Raw genomic sequence first — 22,561 nt, forward strand, 5'->3', positions numbered from 1 at the left:
TAGTAGACTAGTAATTCATTGCATGTTTCTTGTGATCAGACTGGTCACCTTGGTTGCAGTAGTCATGCTACTGAGCATATTTTTGAATGATAAGGTTAATAATAATGAAGAATGGAATGATGTAGGAATTAAATCTGGTCATTTTTTCTGGACTTTGCTTTTCAAAACTGCTTTAGGCCACTACCCAACCTCCCCTTGTTCAACTCCTCTCTGGCTTCCCAACCTCTTAGATAACGCATAACACTCTGAATATAGGACTGCTAAGGATCTGGGTGCAACAGGCAAAAGAAACCAGAGGTCCCCCCCATCTCCCTTGCTTGAGAATATTTATTTTGCTTCTTTAGAATCGTGGGTAATACCGAATGACCCTAAGTTCCCTCCTATTTTGAAACGGGTTTTTTTTTATTTCTTTAGGGTCGTGGATAATACAGAACCCATCAATTGCAAACTTAACAACTAGTAAAGGAAAACAAAGCCTATTGTGTATTCTACACCAACCCTTCGTTTGATTCCTTAAAATAAAGATTATTTCTAAACCAAAAGCTTCCCTGTGTAAAGTAAAGACCACGCCTCGTCATGAGATTAAAAATTTTACTGATGTTCAAACATTATCCAAATTTCTACAATAATACAGCTCTACAAGAATAGCAAAGCTGGCGCAAGCTGAAGCAGAGCACTTAGTCCAAGTTCTATTAAAGGGAAAATGAACTATTGATCGACAAACTTTTTAAATAGGACTTTTTTAATCAATGGTTCGTTGTCTTTCTCTAAACCCTTTAACTCCCAAGATCTGATTCCTAATTCTCCCCTCTAGCTGCTATTAATACCTTTCCTTGTAAATTGATTACGAGAATTTGGTGTTAGCTTAAGATAACAATTTATACCTGATAAGTTTGAGTATTCTCATGACCGATTTGATGGATAAAGTATGGAGAGTATAGAAAGAAGAGACGTGTTAATCACTTTTGGGAGTGAAAGGGTCAAGAGCAAAAGAAGCGGTCGACTCCGATGTCTGGCGCTTACGCGAACAAAAACAACCCGTAACATGAAGTAGAGGTTTTGGAGCAGTTGAAAACAAACGTTAATAATTTTCCAACCAAACACTGCGTGAAACGTTTGAAACACTCGGCATGAGATGTAGTAAACCCTGCGTGGACATGAGGTCCGTATTGGGAGAAAACTGTGCCCGAAGTGTTTGATATGGTATCAAGTAGAAGGTTTTTCCCTGTACAGACCTGTAACATACCTATCTGTTTTCTAAGTTTCCCCTCAGTTTGGAAAATCATATAGAAAGCTTTCCTTTCACTCGAAATATAGAAGAGGTAAGACGAGCTAGAAATGTGTAACGTATCTCGGGTGAAAGAGCAATGCAAGACGAATATGACAGAATAGATGATCCCTTAGTGTAGCCTGCGGGTCAGTGGAGACCAGCGCCACGCGAGCGGGTACAAGAGCGGGGCGAGTGTGAGTGGTAAGCGAGTTACGCGCGAGGGGAGGTGCTACTTTGCTCGTCGCGCCTGTGGAGCCCGCTCGCGCTAACCTCCGCTGGCCTGAAAAAAACAAGAAATGACAACTGTGTTGCAGGATAAGTTAACTCTGGTGGAACTTGAAATTATTGGTATCCAGTTTTTTAACAACAACCTGCTGGCAGGCTCTCGATAGGTGCTGCGGCACAATTGTCGAGGAACGGCTCGAGACGCGCACCTCTCCCGCTCTACTCGAGGTTACCGCTTTTCCTGCAGCGCTAATGAGAGCCTGCTTTTATGCCGGCAAGGCTGTGTTCATAGAGCGGTCCTCCCGCCGTGCTAATCACTGCCTGGTCGTATACTTGAAAGACTGTGTTTATAATCTTTCTCTTCAATGCGTCTCGGACGCAGATGACTTTGATGTAAGTCCATAAGAATACAGTCAACAGTTATTCAACGAAGCAAATGTGAAACGTGCAGGAAATCTACTAAACTACAAAGCAGAGAGGTGAATATCCACCATTTAACCGAACAGAGAGAAATAATTGTTTTGATAAATACCACAAGATAACTAAAGAAGTAATTTCTATCGGTCAATATAAGGAAGCATGATTGCAAATTTAACTCTTGACGAGCGGTTTTGTCTTTTCGGAGATGGATAGTACTTGACAATCACTTCCCAGCTGGGCAATCAGTGCACGCAATAAGCACTGTTACCCTGGGCTGCATATATAGCGAAGGGAGAAAAAGCCGTAAATCTCGACTGAAATCTCATTGATTCAAGAAAGAAATGACAAAACAGAAAAAAGAATTTGGAAACATGATTATCATTTCTTAACTATTCACCTCACAAAAAACTTATGGCAAAAATTTACAAAATGCAATTGACTTTTAAAGCGCATGATCTAGAAAAAAATCATCCTCATTTTTACCAAACAGCATCGCAATTTATGTTATCTATCCCATAAAAGCTCCTAAGATATAGTATCCATACAGAAGAAAAATCTCTGCCCGAGGCACTGCAGCATATTGCAAGCAAGAAATGAATCTCATGTTAAAATACACGCCTGAGGTCTCCGTGGTCGCTTTAAGTTACATAAGTCTCACTTAGAATCTTTCCTTGACTGCTATAAGAGACCAGGTAGTTTCCATGGTAACCGCATAAGTGACAGCTGATGCACCGTGGTACTTGACAAGCAAAGCCACCATTTTACTCTGTGCAAATAAAGAATTATTTAATGCTGTAATTTCGGAATAAGATTGTACAAATAGATCACACTCTATCTGCGTTTTTGCCTACAGTTCGTCCGGACGCAAATTATTTTAAACACACAGTCACTTGTTCATTTTTTTTCAGTCTCAGAAAAAACTCTTAAATATTAAATTCCTCTAACGCAGCGTGAAAGCAGTGTCAGCACCTTAGAAAATGTATAAAGAGCAGTATGGAGAATATGCATACTGATGTTATGGTGTAAGGGATTAAAAGAAGAAAACTCAACCTCTTTTTTCCAACTTACCTAAACAACGCGGGCAGCATTCATTATCATCCTGGTAATATTCCTTACATGAAACCTCTTTGCATATTATTTCATTACACTGAACTTCTCCGTCCTGCAAAAAAAGGGTTCTTTTGTTATCCCCATTTGATCACCGCAGGCAGTATTCCTTAGCATAGTGGCACTGTGGGGACAACAGTTACTCCCAGTACTTAATGAACCAAAGGGAGGGGGTGGAATGGGGTGGTAGGGGAAGGCGGAAGGGGGGAGGGGTAGAAGGGGGAGGGTCGAAAGGGGGGAGGAGTTGGCAGAGGCGGGAGCGGCAGGGAGGAGGTGGTACATCACAAATTTTTACAAGGAGAGCCCCTGTTCCCAAATCTAATCCCTCCTGGTTACCATCATGGATACATTTTTAATAACACTTCACTCGAAGATTTCATTCGCATCGATCCACGCGAGGCCATGCAATATCATCTACATGTCATTCTAAATAACATGTTATTAAGGTAGATTAGTACCTAATATGAATGAAGTACAAATGACCAATGGTAGAAAGGTTTAATACGGACTGCAAATCACAACATAGGAGTCATCGATCAGGCGAACATTTTCAAAATGTACAGCAATACCAGCAGAACAGAAGGGGAGAAAGGTCTTCTGCATTAGACAAAGAAGTGGTTACACTTGATTTTAGGATTTTGAAAACAAAGTCACTTACTTTGCATGAACAATGGGTACAAATATCTTTCTGCCACGTTTCACCCTCTTGACGAGCACTGCCTTGAACAACTCCACAACTTCTTGTTTCTTTCGTTTTTGCTTTTTCTTTTGTTTCTCCAACCTGTTTAAAGAATTAGCATATCAGTTTGATTGTGAGCTGTAGAAAGCATTCACCTGCCTAGCCCCAGTCTGCGCGGCCATTCATTTAAGTTCGACTTTCGAGCGGATCATGCAAATTAAAGGTAAGAGCTCGAGTTAAAATGCAATCCCGAGAACGTTCTTATGCCAGCCGTATTCCAAAATCGTCACGTAAATTGCCCTGTCGTCGAGTGTCGCATTTATGTTATTCGTATTTCCTTTGTTATTCGTGTTTCCTGTTATTCGTTTGTTCTATGTCATTTCCAATCTTGTAATTAGTTGTTCCGTTTTTAATGCGTTATGTTCGTAATACTATGTATACTGGCAATGACGTATAAGTAGAAGGGCTCGATCAAGTCGTCAAAAAAATTAAACTTCTCTTAAATTCATAGCTGGTGAGTTGGTTACATAAGCTACCTTCATACAAATTCTATTACAAGTAAAATGAGCAGTATATTAAGTATAAAATAGGAAAACAATATTCAATATTCATGCTTCACCCAAAGGTCTGAGGTTCGATTCCTCATGGGAATCCAAATTTTTTCTTTGTTCCACGCTCGTGACAACAGGATAAAACATCTCAATCAATGCTTCCGATATCTTAGACCAATTGGATTAAAAAGTTACATAATTTTGATGAATCATTAAGTTTAGAACTAAATCAAAGACAATAGCCACAGCGTTTCCACATGTTTACGGGTCAAACAAGAGACGAAATCTTGGTTCAATTTATGACTGAGCGCACGCGTCTTTCATGCATTTTACAAGCGTATAATACGTATAATACTTTTCCAAATATGGCGCTTGAAACTAGCTTTAACACGACTTCTCAGGATAGGCACTCGCCTGTTTTTGTAGACTTTTAAATGCGTCTTCTAATGTGGTCAAAGTGTTAGCCATTTTTGCTACTGTATTTTCAAGAAGTTGAACTCTTTTATTCAAACTCAAAATGTTTTCTTCCGAGGTAAACTCAATTACTCCTTCTTTTTCGTCCTCGGTTGGCGATGTAACAAGCTTCTCTCCTTCTTCCAAGTTCGGATCATTATTTTCTTCCTCTTCCTCGTGTTCTTGATTTTCTGTTTCTGAGAAATATTCCTCCACTGATCGCTTAAACAAACGTCCCTGAATATGATTACTGAACGTAGGGGTGTTGTCTGGGGTGGAGCAGTGACCTGAAGACAGGAATACGTAATTAGCAGGACTTCGAATCAAGTTGGCGATATTGCCAGACACAACCCTGTTCTAATACCACACACTACTTACATTATTTCTGTATTTGACAAAGTATTGCATTTGACAAAGTACTGTTTTAAGGAACAGTGCAGTTTCGTGAAAGCAAGTAATGTAGGTTAGCCAGTGCCCCTGGCATGCTTGTATGTTAGATAATAATGTTAGTGCTGCGAATTGTGTAATTTGTGGTAGTAGATCTTGAAAAATGAATAAGATAAAAATACAGAACTCTTTGCAACACCAAGGGGATGATTTGTAGTGGCATGGGAACAATTGCAGAGAGGTAGTATATCAGATCACGTTAAGTTCCCCAAGAAAAAAAATAGGATTGAAAAACAACGACTCGTATATGAAGTTACATTACTTAAGTGACTTGATACAAACCATGCTCGCAATATTTCCACATGCGGAGATCCATGCGGGGAATGGAAGAACACGACACATATCCCTCGGGGTAGGTGGCGCGGAGAAATACGTCCCTCTGAACCCGGTCAATCGCATCCCCGTTGTCACACAACACGCTGGCCAACGACGTTTGTTTGATTTGAATCAACTGAGAATGATCAAAAGTGGATGGGCTTTCATACCAGAATCTAAAGGAGGAATGAAGACGTTAGCACTTCTTAGTTTTCTGAGGGGAGTTCAGAGTCTTTTTCTAGATTACACTATATCGGTGGAAGGGAGCCACGTAGCAATATCCTGCGTCCTAAACAAAAGTCTTTGAGTGACATGAAAAATTGAAATAACAAACTTCAAAGAGATGATATTGTAGAAAGAAGGAGCAGGATGGCTACGAATGGCGAGGGTTGACACGGATTCCAAATGACAAGCTCAAAAGATCCAGGCAATTTTATTTAGACAGGTAAAATGTGACAGAGCGCCTTCTAATGTATGAGGATAAAGGGATTTTCCTCATGAAATAAAAACAGAAAAGGAGTCAAAAGGTCTCTTCTGCATGAATTATAGTTAGATTCCATAGTGTGAGATTCCTGTTGGCTTGATAGAAACCGAGAGAGAAATTAAGTTTAAGTATGGCTTTCTCCCGGCCATTCGCTTTCAAATTGATTTTAAAAGAATTCAACGTTTAACTACCAAGATCTTTGGTATCAATCCCAAATACTTCTTATAATACAAGATTGGAGAAATTGGAGTTTAATCATACAAAACCCATGCGTTGATATTTTTTAAATTTTCAATCCTAAGCAAAAAGTTCTTTTTGGTCACTCCTCGAAGTGAAAGGGTCAAACCATTGAAGAATTTTTGCTGTGTCCTAGAGATCTTATTTAAAGGTTCTCTTCCATTAAGACTAAGCTGCTAGCAGTCAAACAATCTAAAAAAACAATCCAAAGTATTCCATCAGTCTAACAATCAGCTGGACAATTCTAAACTTCAATATCAGACACGCAAACTTGGATCCCTCAAGCAGCTACTCAACGAATCTTTACAGTTCGAATCATTCAGTCAGTTTATCGCTATCTTGGATAAACCTCGTAACAAGCAACTGTTCGGGAAAGGAGTCTGCGCAGAGCACCTCAAAAACAACCCATAATCATTCGGCCATCGGACATTTTGTCCTGGAACATTCGCGTCAACAGGAAGAACGGAAAGTAATTCTAATCAGTTCTTACCTATCTCCAGCTCTCGTTCGTCTAAACTGTTCAGCAATGATACAAGTAAATGTTGGTCCAACGAGGGCACCAGGTGCCAATTCCTCCAGGAGTCCTCCCACCCACAAGTCGATGTTTGATGGATGTTGATACAGTTCTTTCAACTTGGCGCGAATATCGCTATCCACAATCTCGTTTTTAAGATCATCAAACGTTTCTACCACGGAAAGATTGCAAAGACCACGCCAACTATTGTATCCTGCAAGAAACACGTAAACAATATATTTTCTTTTTACAGATTATTCCGGCATATATATAGGATAAACTATATACAGGGAAATAATCTTTACTAAGCAGTCCATTTGTCGCCTTTTTTATATGAGAAATTTCATCAAAGTTATTTACACATCTTAAGAGTTTGTGAGGGTGAAGCTTGACGAAATATTTAGACGAACCAATAAACGTCCTGTGAAACTTGAGCAGCGCATTCATAAACCGAGTTATCAAGCAACCTTGGTTGCATGCTTTACTGCTAAGCTAAAGAGACCACGTACCAGCTTTATCTGACACGTACCCTGCATACTCCGCATCACAATAATCGACATTTCAATTGACGATGGTAAGGTGAGGCAGGTTTACAAATAATTTCATCTCGCATACCTGGTAACGCATGATCCCGTCCTCTCTGTATGTTGAGCGCACCAAGATCGAGGGCCACCTCATGAGCCATTTCAAAGAGCCTCTCTGTGAGCTCCGAATTTATAAGCTGATGTTTGTCATCTCGACTCTTGGCGGCCCTTCCAAAGAGCCCACGCAAAATTGGGTCTACTCCACCCTCGGTGACCAGCCGATAGGGTGAGAAGAACGCTTTGTGTAGAGGAATATTTCCTTGCTCGATTGGTTGAAAAGAAGAGTTGAGACGGAAGAGTATCGGATTGATTAGTCCGTGACCAAACCTAAAGGCTGCTGTTGCAAAAGCGTTAACGATCCCTGCATCAATATTTGGTTCGTATCCATTGTAGGTCCCCATGAGAGCCATTCCTTGAGGGCCAAGAATCTTAGGGAGCCATTCGGTGTAGGAAATATGTTGCATCTCGGCCCCTACTATTTTGCGTGCCTCGTGGTACACTTTATCCCCATCCCAGTGGGGATTCAAGTCTCCTAGCTCCTGCGCAATGCGGTTGTGTTCGCGCACCCATATTGTGTGCATCGACAGCAGACCGAGCTGTTCGTTGGCGCGGAAATCTCCCGCAAGGAAACACGGGACAGGACTGTCATCGGATTGAAGACATTCAATAGGAGTGTCACGGTTAAAGGGCAGCAAGGGTTTTCCACTGCCGATGCTGGAGTTTGATTTAAGAAGTCCTCTGCTCTCTAAATCTCGTAAGTTCATCACCTCCTCTTTTGATGAGCCATAAACATTTGATGCGTCGATGTACGAGGTGATTTGGTTCATCTGTTCCCGGGGAGTGACAGCACTGAAAAACACGGACGTCATCCCCGTGCCACAAACTGCACTCGAACGAGTAAAAGGCAGACATTTATGCCCATTATTATTGATGCGTTTGTCGTTGTCCGGGATTGCGATAGGAAAACATGGTGGCTGATTATCACAAAACCCGTAATTTTTTGTGCAGTCGAGACCATCGCTGAACCTGAGCGTGCTTAAGCTACTCACAATAAAATCGATATCGTGATCGAGGAATTGCCCCCACTGCATCAACATGTGAGTGAACTTTTCATCTTCGCTGACTTCTTTAGATGACACCAGTTCTGTAGATACAAGACGCGCGCTCGGGCGCCCCTCCGTGTCCTGCCAACCCACCGGCGTGTTATAACCATTTTCGTAAACGGGACTTAGCAGACGTTTAAAAGGTGTCAGTGAGGCTCCCCACATGGAATGCTGTAGATTGTTGCATGTACCATCGATCGTGCGGTACTTGAGGTGGAAGCACATGTCGGAGCAGTTGTTGATTCGGCGATGAGCACTACATCCTGACAAGTTGGCGATAACACTGACGTGCTGCGGAGACAACAGATGAAAGAAATTGTACTTCTCGTTGCTAATGTTTACCCTATCCATTTCTTTGACGTGCTCGTGGACAAGCTGGATCGTGCGTTCGAAGATTTCGGCAGATTTTGCGATCTGTTGTGCCGCAGGAGACGGAAAGCGAAACAAAGCGAGAAGATCACTGGGTTTCCTTGGTTGTGAAGAAGAAAACAGCATTTTTATGCTGGCGTTTATTGCTCTGTTAACGTTTTCCCTGGCTATACCAATTGTTCGGTTGATAACATCAATGCCGATACGGTTTTCATCCGAGGGAACTGAAAGGCAAGATTCCTCGTTCGTTTTAATGCTATTTCTAACACTAACATAATTTAAGACTACCATGTTCTACAACGTGCTTCCTTAACCATGTGTGAAATTCACGGGAATAAGGCATGCATATCGAGGAAGCGGCGGATTTTTCGATGGCTGGAGGCATCCTAGTGAGGTAAATCTTTACTATCTTGTAAACATATACAGTAACGCCTGCCCCCCTCACCCCCCTTTCCCTCAGTTTAAATTAGATCTGTGTCTTCAGCAATAGCAAAAAACATTCAGGAAGTATTAACGTTTCGTTTACGGTAAATTGAACAATTCATGAAGGAGCTATACCATCTCTTTCTGGGGAATCGCTCCTTTTAAAACGCAGCAAATTTTTTTTATTTTTGTTTCACTTTCATTGTACTTTGACAAAAACAGACGGCCATTGTGCTTGATGCTTTCCGGGAGGAAAAATGCCAAATAGAAAGTAAAAATGGCAAAACTGACCGACGTTATCTAGTCAGATAATATCCTGTCATGATGATTGTACAGAGAAAATAGAATTTTGTCACTGCAAAATTCCTAGAAATAATAAATGCACGATTAAATGGGAGTGAAAGTCAAGATAAATCTTACTCTGTACAGTTAGCGTCATCTGCGCAGACGCGGCCCCAATGCTGTTGCGTGCTGCGCATTCGTAGCGCCCTTCATCAGTCTTTCCAACATCCCGGATGCTTAAGGTCCCGGATTTGCTCACAGAGTACCTGTTCGCTTCTGTGATGTGTACATTGTTTTTGATCCATGTTATTATTGGCTTAGGGGCGCCATAAGCTGAACAGCGAATTTCAACTGTGCGACCAGCGGTCACAATGATGTCTGTGGGGGATTCCACAATGGAGGGAGGAACTAAAAAGAAAGTGATGTAAAAACAAAATAAAAAGAGAAGAAAAGAGTTACTATTAACCCTTTCACTCCCAAGATCTAATCAGTAATTCTCCTTACTGTCTGCCATACTATTCTTATGATGTTAGTTCAGAGAATTTGGTATTGGATCAACTAATAATCCCTTAATTAACATATTCTTCTCTATTCTCATCACCTGCCTGCTTGATATTATATTGATATTGTAAGGAGAAATTCTGTCTTGGTCACTTATGGGAGTGAAAGGGTTAACATCACATGTATTAGTGACGAACAAGTCTCAGGCTCTGAATGTTTGCTGTTGGCGTGCACTTGAACTTAAACAACTTCTGCCTGGTCTCCAACTTCAAAACAACAATGGCTACGAGGAATTCAGTAGCTTCTAGAGTTAATTCCCAGGGATTTCCCTTGGATATATAAAGGATATCCCCGCTCCACTGCCTCCCGCTAATTAATCGTAACTGAAGTCATTCGTCTAACCTCGAGGTTTCACCGTCAGAAATGCTCTCGCCAGTCTCACTCCGATGATATTAATTGCTTGGCATTCATACTGTCCCTGGTCACTACGTGACGCAAACAATATTCGTAAAGTCCCGGATGGCAGGACAACATGACGGTCTGGTGACGGAAGTCGGTCGCCATCTTTGGTCCAGGCGATAGCTGGTACTGGGTAACCGCTGACTCGGCAATTTAATTCCGTCGTACTTCCCTCTAATACTTCAGTATTTTCGGGTCTTGTAGTAAATTTTGGTTGAGCTAAATGAATGGTAAAAATTAAAGAAAAAACGCGTTGTAAAAATATTTTCGGGATCTGTTTTCTCAAGTATCGTACACGCTGCTTCAGCTGATCACTTAACAGCCAGCAGCAAAAACGAACGGAACAAAAAAGGTGCGCACAACTGCGTTTTGTTTTTTCGCTATTTGGAAAGCAAGCAATCGCCTTCGGCACCTAATTTATAAATCGTTCTCATTCTATTCTAAGATCCTGTGCTGGTTTTTAAAGTTGCAAAGCCGATAGAAAGAGGGTTTTTTTTTCTAAGATGTCTCTTATTACCCGTCACAGTCAATCTGGTCGTCGCTGCCACGGCTCCGGCCCTGTTGGATGCGCGACATCTGTACATCCCATGATCAACGACGCGCACTTCCGGAATGTACAAATCCCCGGATGGCAAGACTTTATAATGATGAATAAAGGCCAGCGGTGTTCCATCTTTAGTCCATTCGATAACAGGCTTAGGGTTACCGCGGGCGCGGCAAGTGAAAGTCACTGGGTTGCCTTCAATAGATTCTACCTTGGAACGGGGGTACTGGACGAGAAACGGTGGAGCTAGGATTTAACACGACAAGTTGTCAGCTCAGATAGCAGCTGCAGAATAATTATACAAAGCTTTTAGATTTAATATGGAGAAAATCCACTTATCAATGGCTTAGAGAAGGTTTTCGAAAGGAATACCCCATGAAAAATAAAGGGGTGTCTTTCACAAGGAAACCGAAAAGGGAATGTTCTGCTACGGTGAATTAGCAGAAAGTCAATTTTAGCCGGAAAGAGGGTGAAATGGTATTCACACCAACCCTTATAAATCATATGCGACCTCTTACATATTAATATACTGACACAGAGTATCATTTTGTACCTTCAACTCCATGATAATTTAGTGCTGCCTTACTGACGATCTCCCCAGCAGAATTTTCTGCCACGCACTCATAATTTCCTTCATCGTCAAACTTAGGATCAAAAATACTTAGCGCGCCGCTCTCGCTCATAACATGACGTGTGTCCGGCTTTAGGGGCTTGCCGTTTTTCCGCCATGATATAGTCGGTGTTGGGTTGCCTGTGGCAAGGCATCTGAACAGCACCTGACGATCTCGCACTGAGACTTCTATGTTGGCTGGCGTTTTTACAAACGATGGTGGTACTGGGGATGGAAACAACAGATCAACATTAATAGCTGATACCACTGCCCACTGTATGGACGAATACCTTTTTTTAAGGAAGTATAATTCATAAAACGTTCAAAGACATAACTCTTGTTGATATCAAAGTAATGTTTCCTTTTTCCCTTGTTTGCTAAAGTTCCAGTTGTCCAGAAATTTGGTCCCGCGTTTGCTGGGAAACGTCCGTATTATCGAATGAAGCCTGAAGTTTCTATGAAACTCTCATATCCAAGAATTGCGAAACGATCGTTGATTCTGCGAAAAAGCCAGCGTAGTGAGGAGTAGTGAAAACGTGGCGAGTAAACTGTTTGAAAGCAAGCTTGGCGTCATACTCAGAAACTCGTTTTTTTTTCCTGAGAAACTCAACAATTTCTTCCACTCCTTCTCCACAAAAAATATTGATTATAAGATGGGGAGTCAAAATAGACAATTGCCTTCCGTGAGCCCAGTTAGGCTTGTAGGTAATTCATTAGAGGAAAAAATAATTTAAAACCCTTGCAAAATCGTAGGGGGAAGTACACCAGACTAACTCACTGCAGTTGACGTCTTCTGGAGTAAGACGCACTAAAGCTGTCCCTCTTAGGTGGGGTGGTTCACCACAAGTAGCCGCTGTCTCCGTATTTGGTGTCTTCTTCAGCAGCTGAGAAAGCCATAGGACATCACAGGTACAGTTCAGTGGGTTAGAATCGAGTCGGCTGTGGTTAACAACAACTATACCTTAGCTTAAGAATTTAGTGCTTTCAACTTCATCTCTTTTTCGAGAAGTCTTGCGCCTATGCGGGTAACGGAGGATTTTTAGTTTGGAATTCTAATTCGTAATTCCAAAAAAAATTACCCAAGATCGAATTGGATGGCGTTGAACCAACTCCAAAGATCATAACGTAAATCCATGAGAACCTCGTGGTTTGTGGGTAACTCTAAGTTTTATGAACATAGTGGTGACCGGTCAAGTTGTCCGAAAGGCACTACGACCGAAGTTATAAACTAGAGTTATATCGACCAAGGGTTTTTAGTCATGTTGGCCGAAACCCAGCATTTTGTCGCCCGAGATCTTAATTTGAGTAAACGGGAGAAACACGGTGAGCTGCTTATGAGATCAGGCCTAACTGTTCTTCACTTCAACCTCTCTGCATCAAGCAGGAAATGACCTGTAACACTTAACACTGCTAACTAACAAAGGCTTACAGATAGCGATGTAAATCCATGGGAACTTCCTGATTCTTGGGCAAGTCCAAGTTTTATGATCACGAGAAGAGTACTCTATGATTTTTAGCAGAAAGTGACCGAGACATCCAAACTTACAGTCTTCTTAATGACTCCAGATTTTTAAACAATCCCCTTGGAACAGATCTTAGGCGGTTGTGATGAAGATACCTGAAAAGCAACATGAGTTATTTTACATCAGCCATGAAAGCATTATTGAGATCAACCCAGGAGAACTAAACAAAAAGAAAACAAACTTTAAACGTCTGATTTTCGAAGCTTGAACTTACAATCGTTCAAGAGCGGTAAGGTCATTGAATGTGAATGCGGGAATGTCTTCTATTTCGTTCAGGTGTAGGTATCTGCAAAAGGTAAACATTTTTATTTCATTAAAATTGGATAAAACATTAAGGAAACGAAGAGGCGTTTTCAAAGAGAGTGAAGGCGTATCTTTCAAGCAAGCATTTCATTCAACGTTACTTTTAATGAACGTGGACTTGTAGTTTTGAAGTCATACTTGGTAATTTTGAAAGCTTTTTTGGCAATTTTCAATATCTAAGAAGGCTTATTTAAAATGACCCCTTATTTCAGGGAGGGGGGGGGGTGTAACTGATGCAGTTTTACTGAGGCAGTTTGAAATTATCTTTAAAAAGCATGTAGACTGACTTAATCAAATGTTTCACAAAATGCGCTCGGTACCCTGCAACTGTAAGATAATGCATTCATCCCTATTTAAAACCCTTGCATGTAAAAAAAAAAAAAATTGATCTAAATATGAGCCCTCCTAAGGAAACAGCATTTCGATATCTTCAGTCACGGAAAGGTTATTTGTAACCCTAGAGACCTAAATGCTCTAAACAAGAAGAGTTCTGGGTTTGTTTTTCCCTTTACTTACAACTGCTCAAGAGAACGGAGGCCACTGAATGCATTCTCGTGTATCCGTTTAAGCTTATTATTGAACAAATATCTGCAAAAAATCATTAAATACAGTTGTGGATATACTTGCAGTAAGATAGTGATGCGTGAATTATTTCAAGCTTACTGGATGATGATATCAAAAACTTTGGCTACTTACAGATATTTGAGTGATACTAGTTCTGTAAAGGCCTCTGGCTCAATAATTTGAATGTTATTACCGCTAAGGAATCTGTCGGAAGTTAAAAACAGACGTTATAAGTACGTTACACACTGCACTGTAAATGTAACAACAACAAAAACAAGTCAAATTAAAATGATCAAAATACTGAACGATAAAATTACTCACAGTGTGGTGAGGTATCGCAGCTGTGCCAGGTCCCCATTACTGATTACTGATATATTGTTAAATCTCAAATCCCTAACAAAAAGAGAAATATATACATACTTATAAAAGAACAATAAAATGAGAAACAGTTATGAAAACAGAAGGGTTGTTTTTTAGAGAATGCATTGAGCAAAGTAGTTTTGTTTCGACAGAGCACTGGCAACCGCAAAACTTTGCTCAGGTTCAGTAAAAAAGCCCTATCCACACCTTCCCCCCCCCCCCCACCCCTCCCACGTTTTAACTGAAGCATGTCTGGCACGTGAGACTGGTGTTTCGCTTGGAGAAATTCAAAAGCAGTGACTTCTTTTAAAGACAATTTTTAAAGAAATATTATGTCACTTATAATAAACAAACCTGTGGCTTAACCACCAAAAAAAAAATCTCACGATCCATTTTATTATTCTCCCTGCCACTAGCTGAATATTTTACTCTTATAGTTGAAAGAATCTGATGTCATATTTAGACGTGACCCAAATCTACTTGCGCGCGCTCGTAAGGGTAAAATTTAGGCACAGTCTTCGAACGCTTTTCGCATTTGAAACTTCATACGCATTACAAATTTTCCATACCAAAGGCAAGCAGAAAAAAATTGAAAGGCACCTTAGAGTGTATCACTTCCATACAGTGTTTTACATAAATAAAAACTATGCGCTTCTTATTGGCTGAAAACGAGTGCAAAGTTGTTACACTAGTGCAAAACACAAATAGCACGCGCACGCTTTCAAAATTTCGTCTGTTTTGACTTTCTGCGATGCTTTTTCCTGTACATTATCACCAAGAAATAACATGATTTCTCTTGCAATTTGGTGTGAATAAGCACTTTTAAATGTTCAAAGACAACGAATTTTGCTTTTCTTTGAATAATTACTCGTGCTTATTAACACCAAATTGGACTCGAAATTATGTTATTACTTATACTTTCAAGTAGAAGCCTTCAAGTAAAAAACTTGCACTCATGCATCCACCTTAGAACTTCGTCCACGATTAATTGCAAAGGGATATTTGTGTCAGGCACTCCTGGGTGTTTGAGTATTATTAAGGGTCTAAGAAACTTAATCTTTTGGACTTCGGCCCAACCAGATAACTGGCAGAAGATATAACCTAAAATCCTACACACAACTAAAAAAATTAAAAAAAACGTGTTTTGGTCTACGTGATTCGAGAAGGTTTAAGAAACAATCGTGGGTGTCTATCAAAAACAACTGATACACAAGGTTAAGAAAAGCCACTGGAAAAAGAACTTGAAGACTCGTTTTTCCTCCTTTCGAAAAATAAATGAGACACAGGCGACAAGTAGAGTTTCAAGTGGTAGCCACGCAAAATAATACCTTTTTGGACTTTATAAGCGTGCCGCCTACATATCATCAATAGACACGTGCCTGTGATTTTAATTCGTTACAAAAAAAAAAATGATATGAACTTTGATTTCTGATACCTTAACCTGCACATATCAAACGTACCGCTTGAAAGAAATACAACAGCAATGAGATTACGTTAAGCGAACGGAAGCTTGAAATTCTGCCAGATCCATTTGAAATTTTGTCTTCTTGGGCAAGTCTTGCGTGCTTGATGCCCTAAGCATGCTTTGTCTTAAAGAAAAGATTAACAAGTGACTTCTCTAAACATTTTTGCAATATCTTGAAGGAAACAGGTAATGTGAATAGACAAGTTTATGAGCTTGGAGATGTTCTCTTGATCTGATCAAACACCCAATACTCTCATGCAATTTCTGAGAAATTGTATGGCAACCAGAAAGGAGTGTTTCTAAACAGGTACCTGAAGTGAAAAGCGAGTTTGGTTGTTTTCAGTCTCCAATTTTTTCACCAACCTGTGAAATGTCTCAACACTAAAAAAAAACCAGTTCAGCTAAATTTCTGCTCAACCCTTCAACTTCCAAGAGTGATTAGCAAGCAACTTCTCCATGCAATTCCAATAACTTATCTTGTAAATAGGTTACGAGAACAGAGAAGCTTATCATCCAGAGGGTGTTATTTTGGAATAAGACCAGATTCTCCTGTCTAACTTACGAGGAAAGGTAAAGTAGTAAGTATGGATAATTATCCATTTGAACTTGGGAGTTACAAGGTTAAAAATTTCTATAAAGAAGAAGAGCTAAGACAGAATAATTTTAAGGTGCAACTCATTTACACAGTTGATGACAAACAGCACTAAGTATCACAAAGCTAAATTCGTCCGCCTTGCCCAAATAAGACATCAATGGAAGTAATCCGAAAGATTAGCTTTTTAATGCTCTTAGTTTATCCGCGTTTAAATCTGTATGAGCTAATAATGTTCTCTTTGGTTTATTTTAGAACCTAGCATGATCGATCGATCGATAATGAAATCTTCCAAATAACACGCTCTGTTAGATACAGTGTATTTTGTTTCAGTTTGGATGTAGAATGTCTAAAGCTTTCATTTATGGCAGAAAACAACAGACTTTTCATTGTTTAAGATTAAAACGATGTGTAAAATAAATTAAAGTTAAAGCTTGAATGGAAAATTTTTCTCACTGAATATTGTAGATGTTTTAATTACACAATAGAGAGCTTATGCAACAAGGCAGACGGCAAAAATTTGAACCGCTTACCGCCTGCTTCGGCTGACGCATACTTAAGTAAAGATAACTGGGGTAACTGTGAAGAGAAAAAAATATTCCACTTTCCTCCGAATATATTTAAGTATAGGAGAAAATTTAGGTCAAATTAGGACTCATTTTTTCCCTCTGACGTCGCCAAATTCGTCCAAACCACCCTAAGCCAAAAAGTTGTCTACATGTTACATAAACCCCATTTTTTAAAATAAATCTTCGAGCTTTAAGAGATAAAAGTTGTATTGAGACAGTCATTGTTAATCTTCTTAATTCCATAGCTTAGTGAAATGTCTCTGAAGTAGTATAATCCTCTTTCTCTTAATCTGAAGCCTAAGCGATTATTTGCATGGGTGGTGAGTTCACCAACTACTCGTTTTGGTTGACCTTTCCTGCAGTAAATTTGCATGGGTACGTAAGTCTGGAAATTTGGATTTTTAAAAATAAATTTGACTAAATCACTCTACAACAGGCGTGAGAAATGTGCGACATGCCCTTAGAGAAATTGCTTAGTTAACCTCACAGCTTAAAAGGTTAAACCACAGGCTTGCACGGAAGAACATTGAATTCATATTATCGCATCGAAAAACCGCCCATGAAGAGATTTTGAGGGATTTTTTTAATCTCCTAAAATACTTCTTTTGTTTTTGGTTTTATTCTGAGTCAGTTTTCACTGGTTTTTAGCTTCCACGCTAGTTAGAACCTTTTACTGCTCATTACACTGTAATTTCCTTGCAATTTAAGATGGCTGGTGAATAAAGGCTGTTTAGTAATAGTAGTAATCTTTGGCATCCTCATTAAAGAGGAGTAGTAATCTTTGGCATCTTCAATAAAGATTACTACTGCTACTAAACAACCTTTATTCACCATCCATCTTAAATTGCAAGGAAATTACAGTGCCATAAGCAGTAAAAGATACTAACTAGCGTGGAAGCTGTTTAGCGAAACAACATCGACAGCTATTTAAAAATTCAGATTCCAAGACATGTTTGGACAACAATCAAGATGAACTGAGCATGAAATAAAGCTGCGATGTTATATCATTCAGCTACTCCAATGCGGGCATTCTCTTCATGTAATAACTAGGTTGAGTTTAATTAACCTTTTGACACCTAAGAGTGACTGGTATCCAATGTCTTACAATATCACCGCTGAATCACACATGAAGTTCACGAGAATTGTACAGCAAATGATCACCAACTAAAAAAGCTCTTGATTGTTAAACAAATTCTCCATGTCAACACATTAGGAAATGGTTGGAGAACAGTATAGGGGATATGTATGCTGATTTTAAGTGAGTAAAGGGTCATAGTATACTTAAGAATTGGTCGCACTTAAGTTTCACACCAAGAGGAAAAATAACGTTTTTTCAACCAACTTGGGGTATTTTAAAAAACAATAGCCACCACGGGCTGCTCACTTCAACTGTCTGCATTTGATACTGTTACGGTTGCCACAATGACCGCAAATTCTAATAAAACTGAAACTGTTAGATGTTCACTCACGCATACCGTGATACTAAAACCGCCGAGACCCCTAGAACCTGAAAGAGATCCTACAAACTTGTTATAATATGGATGGAGAGAAATAGTAATAATAATAATAATAATAATAATAATAATAATAATAATAATAATAACTTGGTGCTCCTTTACGAGCGATTGAATGGTCACCTAATGAAAGGGTTAGCAGGACGTTCAAAAGCTTTTAAATTACTGTAATGATTCGATTTAGCGCTTATTCACATTTGGTACCTCAAGGGAGGATGTTTATTCGAAACAGGGCGCTTATTAGGGACAGGGCGCTTATTCCCTTTTTTTGAAACACAGCAAAAAGTAATAAATAAGTATTTGATGTTTATTTGTAAAGGAACAAGAAGACTGGAAAGTGGATTTGTTGTCCTTGGATCCTTCCTGACTAGGACGATCAAGCAATCATCGCAAAATTTCAAAATTTTTCGATGAGATCACTCGTTTGAAGGAACTGTGCTCTCACATGGACATAAAAGATAATAGTTGAGAGACTATGAGGAAGACCACTGTTTTTGTAATGAGGCCACAGTTAATCTCAATGTCTAAACACTCTAACAATCCGTTTTTCGGTATAGGGGTGCTTGTTGGAATTTAGGTGCTTACTCAGTAAGGGCGCTTATCAGAATAGGGGTACTTATTAACAAAAAACAGAATCGAGGTGGGCACTTACCGGAGAGGGGGCGCTTATTGGAACAAGGGCGCTAAATCGAATCATTATGGTAACTGTTTTATTTTCAATACACATCCTTTCTACGCATAATTTACACCAGTGCGTAACGCACGCACATCGTGGCTGAAGCCCGCGAGTAAGCGTGTTTCACAACATCTTCTCTTAAAAGTCATGGTGATCTTCTTTACTAAAATAATAAGTGTTATTTACCATCAGAAAATAGGTGAGGAAGATGACATATGGAGGAAAAAGTCGGATAGTTAATGATCCACTACCTCAAAAAAAGTTGCCAGCCAGCTCAACAAAGGCTGGGAATCGGCTATTTTGAGGATCGGCTGCGTCGAGCACTTCTGATTGTTTACAAGATCAAGCAATTGAAAATCACGTAATTTGAAAGTTGTGGGTCCCGATGATAATCTAGTTTTTGTATTATAGTGATAACTTTTCCGGTTGTTTAAGTTGAATCACACTCACCCAGAAAAGAACTCACAGAATCACTGGCATGTAAGTGAAATCAAAACACAGAGGACCAAACTTGTTATTTTAATTTTCGAATGTCCAGCTCATGGCTTTAGAAAAAAGCCAAGTTTAGAAATAATTCAGGAAAGTATAGCCCATTACGTAGGTAAGGAGTGAGGCCAAATTGCAAGATGGTTTCAAGATGATTTTTCCTGTTGTATACCAATCTCGACATTGATCCCTTAAACCGCATTAAGAATATACGTGTGTGCGTGCGGTTTTTTTTTCTTACAGCACTTTGACCATTCCAACCGAGTCACATTCAATATATCTTAGCCTATCTTCAACTATGATGATAGGATTCAATCACAAGCCACGAAATCCCTTACATTTTTGTGGTTCAAGGCGGGAATTGACCAGCCCATCCCAATTGATGTTTAGAAAAAGAGAAGTGATTAATTTAAAACATAGTTTTGTCGATCGCAGGAAGTTGATAAGAAAACGGGAAAAGATTCAAATTCAACAAACGTCAAACATGGTCGGAACGTTTATTAAAGCGCGTGTTGTTAACGACTGATGAATGTTGAACTAGACATTGTAATTACTTCTAAATGACCGGCTGAGAATATATGAAAATCATCTATGTGAACTACGGATTAATTGATGAATACGCGAGTTATCTTTGCAGTAATCATGAACACTACTTAAGTAGTCGTGAAAATAAAACCTAAAGCCAGTTGCTTGTATTGATGACGAGAAATGTTCTTTGACGCGACCAAAAGTTCTTTTAAGTTCATGATTTTTCATTTGTTGACTAAGTCCTGTAAGTGTTTTCCGCCTGTACCTTCTGACACAATTTTGTTCATAGAAGAGAGGAAATCGAAGCAGATTTAGTAATTTATGTGGAACTTTACTTTAATCGGCAAAACAAGCGAATTAAGTAGAGCAAGTAGCAGCGTCTTTTAGTTAAAGCATAGAGAGAACTAAAAAAATTCTATCTTCGATAAAATCGATTATCTTCTTTTCCGGTGAAAATTCCTCATAATTTGTACACCCAGCTGAAAACAGCAATCTTACTGGTAGCATCTTTTACAGTAGTGACACTGAATAACTTTCGATCTGAACATCAGCTTGATAAAACTTCTGAACTTCTCAAGTCTCACATCCAACACAGCACACCACTGAAATGCGTTTCAAAAAGAGCAAATTGTCGCAGCACTGTAGTGACAAATTGTTCTGGTATGAGAAATTGGGCGTTGAATGCTAAAAATCGCTTCTTCATTTTTGAAGGGCCTGTAATCGGAGCTCTTGACTTAAATATCAATTTGTAACATAAAATACTCGTTTCTAAGGTCTTCGAAAACTCGTAATGAGAAAATAGAAAAGTGGCTGTCTGACCATACGCCATTGAAATACTTTGCAATGAACTCAATGGGTGACATGTCACGAAATAGGAAGTGTTGTTTTCTTTCATTTCAAGATGGAACAAACAAGTTTTCACAAAACGTTTAATAACTCGCATATTTTGTGAACTGATGGGTCCAAAAATGCGTTTTTTGCGGAAAAATCTCCAGCATTATTCGACGTGGAACGTAAGAGAACTGTCACGAAATCCTTGCGATAACAGTAGTAGATCTTTTGATGAAAAAACTAATTTAATCTCGTGAAAAAATCTAATGGTTAAAAGTGTAGATTAATTAGTTTGAAGTCAAGCCTAAGTGGCCATGTAATAAAATCGTCAACATTTCAATTTAGAAAGATTTGATCAAACCAAAATGTCTCTAATGGCGTCAAAATTATTTGAGATGCCACTCTCAAATGTCAGAAGGTTGTCTAGAGTGAATTGACCATGGCGGGCAGATGTTTGTGTTCATGCTAAGCCGTTATGTTATTAAAAATCTGTAAAATAAACTTTTCTCGTGTGCCTTATTGCGATACACATCCCGGCGCCGTTCGGGCGCAATTTCACTCAAACAATGGGATATGGCACACCGATGGATTGTTTCCACTTTGAATCGCCGTCATCATAGCGACCGCAAATTTTAACGGGATTATACGATCGCAAGCCCACAATTCGGCAATAATTTGGAGTTTTAAGGAACAAATGTAAAGCATGGTTGATCATCTATCGCATTTGGAAAGAACCCAAGTTTAGTCGGTATTTTAACTCACTCACGATACAAGAGATTCATGTTGTACTTAAATCCTCCCAAAGCCTTCTAAACAAATATCCAATATGACACCGAGTCGAACAGTGAGTTCATTGTGTATGCGAACAGCTCGCACGCGTTTGTAAAGACAATTACAGCGCTACTTACAACACAACAGTCGAAGCTGGAACATTTGGTATTCTTGACAAAGAATGGTGGTTGCAGCGCACAGTTGGTCCGGCATGCGTCCGGTAACATAGACAATTCTCTGGGCATGTAAAGCCACTCCTGGCCAAACAAAGCAGAAGAGCAGCAACGAAAAGTACGCGCCAGAAAGAGGACATTGAACGAGAGAAATCTACAATCAACGTCGACATTTCTCTGGCGCTTGCAACAACATGAAAATTTGTAACCCAAAAGTAGACTAACGTGTACTGATCGGAAGTGTCAGTGAAGCATGCTGTTTTTCTGAGGGTCGAGTTACGTTTCACGTTTCATCTGCGTTTTTCCTGCCCTACCTCTCAAATGACAAATCCTTCGATTGTTTACGCTGACATGGCAAGCGGATGTCCTGTCTTGTGCTGCACGATCCACCGACCGGTACTTTGATACAGATCATTCGCCTATTGTTTCCTCAACAATGACCTTGGATTTTGGAGCCAAAGATCGCCAAGATAACAGACATGACGTATGGCGTTAGAAAATGAGAATGACATTTTTACAAACTGACCCGAAAATTAACCGAAGTAAATCCCGAGATCAGTCGCAAATGCACGAAATCAAGAGGGCAGAATCGTCGGAAGGACTCATACAAGTCGCACGCACAGTCTCCT

General features: G+C 39.7%; 1 protein-coding gene across 1 annotated transcript; it reads right to left on the reverse strand.

The window, feature by feature from the left end:
• Positions 1–577: 577 nt before the first annotated feature.
• Positions 578–22,189, reverse strand: LOC131792671 (peroxidasin). The gene is made up of 18 exons (XM_059110080.2): positions 21,897–22,189; positions 14,289–14,360; positions 14,100–14,171; positions 13,920–13,991; positions 13,315–13,386; positions 13,124–13,195; positions 12,356–12,516; positions 11,521–11,802; positions 10,941–11,213; positions 10,367–10,642; positions 9,602–9,871; positions 7,318–8,982; positions 6,679–6,916; positions 5,435–5,643; positions 4,667–4,992; positions 3,681–3,803; positions 2,984–3,077; positions 578–2,681 (listed from the first exon to the last, which is right to left on the reverse strand). The coding sequence occupies exons 1-18, from the start codon at positions 22,103–22,105 to the stop codon at positions 2,677–2,679; spliced, it is 4,491 nt and encodes a 1,496-aa protein (XP_058966063.2). The 5' UTR covers positions 22,106–22,189; the 3' UTR covers positions 578–2,676.
• Between the last annotated feature and the right edge of the window lie 372 nt (positions 22,190–22,561).

Source organism: Pocillopora verrucosa, chromosome 2 (genome assembly GCF_036669915.1).
Source record: "Pocillopora verrucosa isolate sample1 chromosome 2, ASM3666991v2, whole genome shotgun sequence".
In the NCBI taxonomy this organism is placed as follows: Eukaryota; Metazoa; Cnidaria; class Anthozoa; order Scleractinia; family Pocilloporidae; genus Pocillopora; species Pocillopora verrucosa.

Excerpts from the sequence above, each read along its gene's own strand:
- LOC131792671 (XM_059110080.2), bottom strand. The coding sequence starts at position 22,105 with ATGTCGACGTTGATTGTAGATTTCTCTCGTTCAATGTCCTCTTTCTGG. Across the intron at positions 8,983-9,601 it reads GATGACGCTAACTGTACAGA|TTCCCTCGGATGAAAACCGT; the intron begins GTAAGATTTATC and ends CTTGCCTTTCAG. Across the intron at positions 5,644-6,678 it reads CGAACGAGAGCTGGAGATAG|ATTCTGGTATGAAAGCCCAT; the intron begins GTAAGAACTGAT and ends TTCCTCCTTTAG.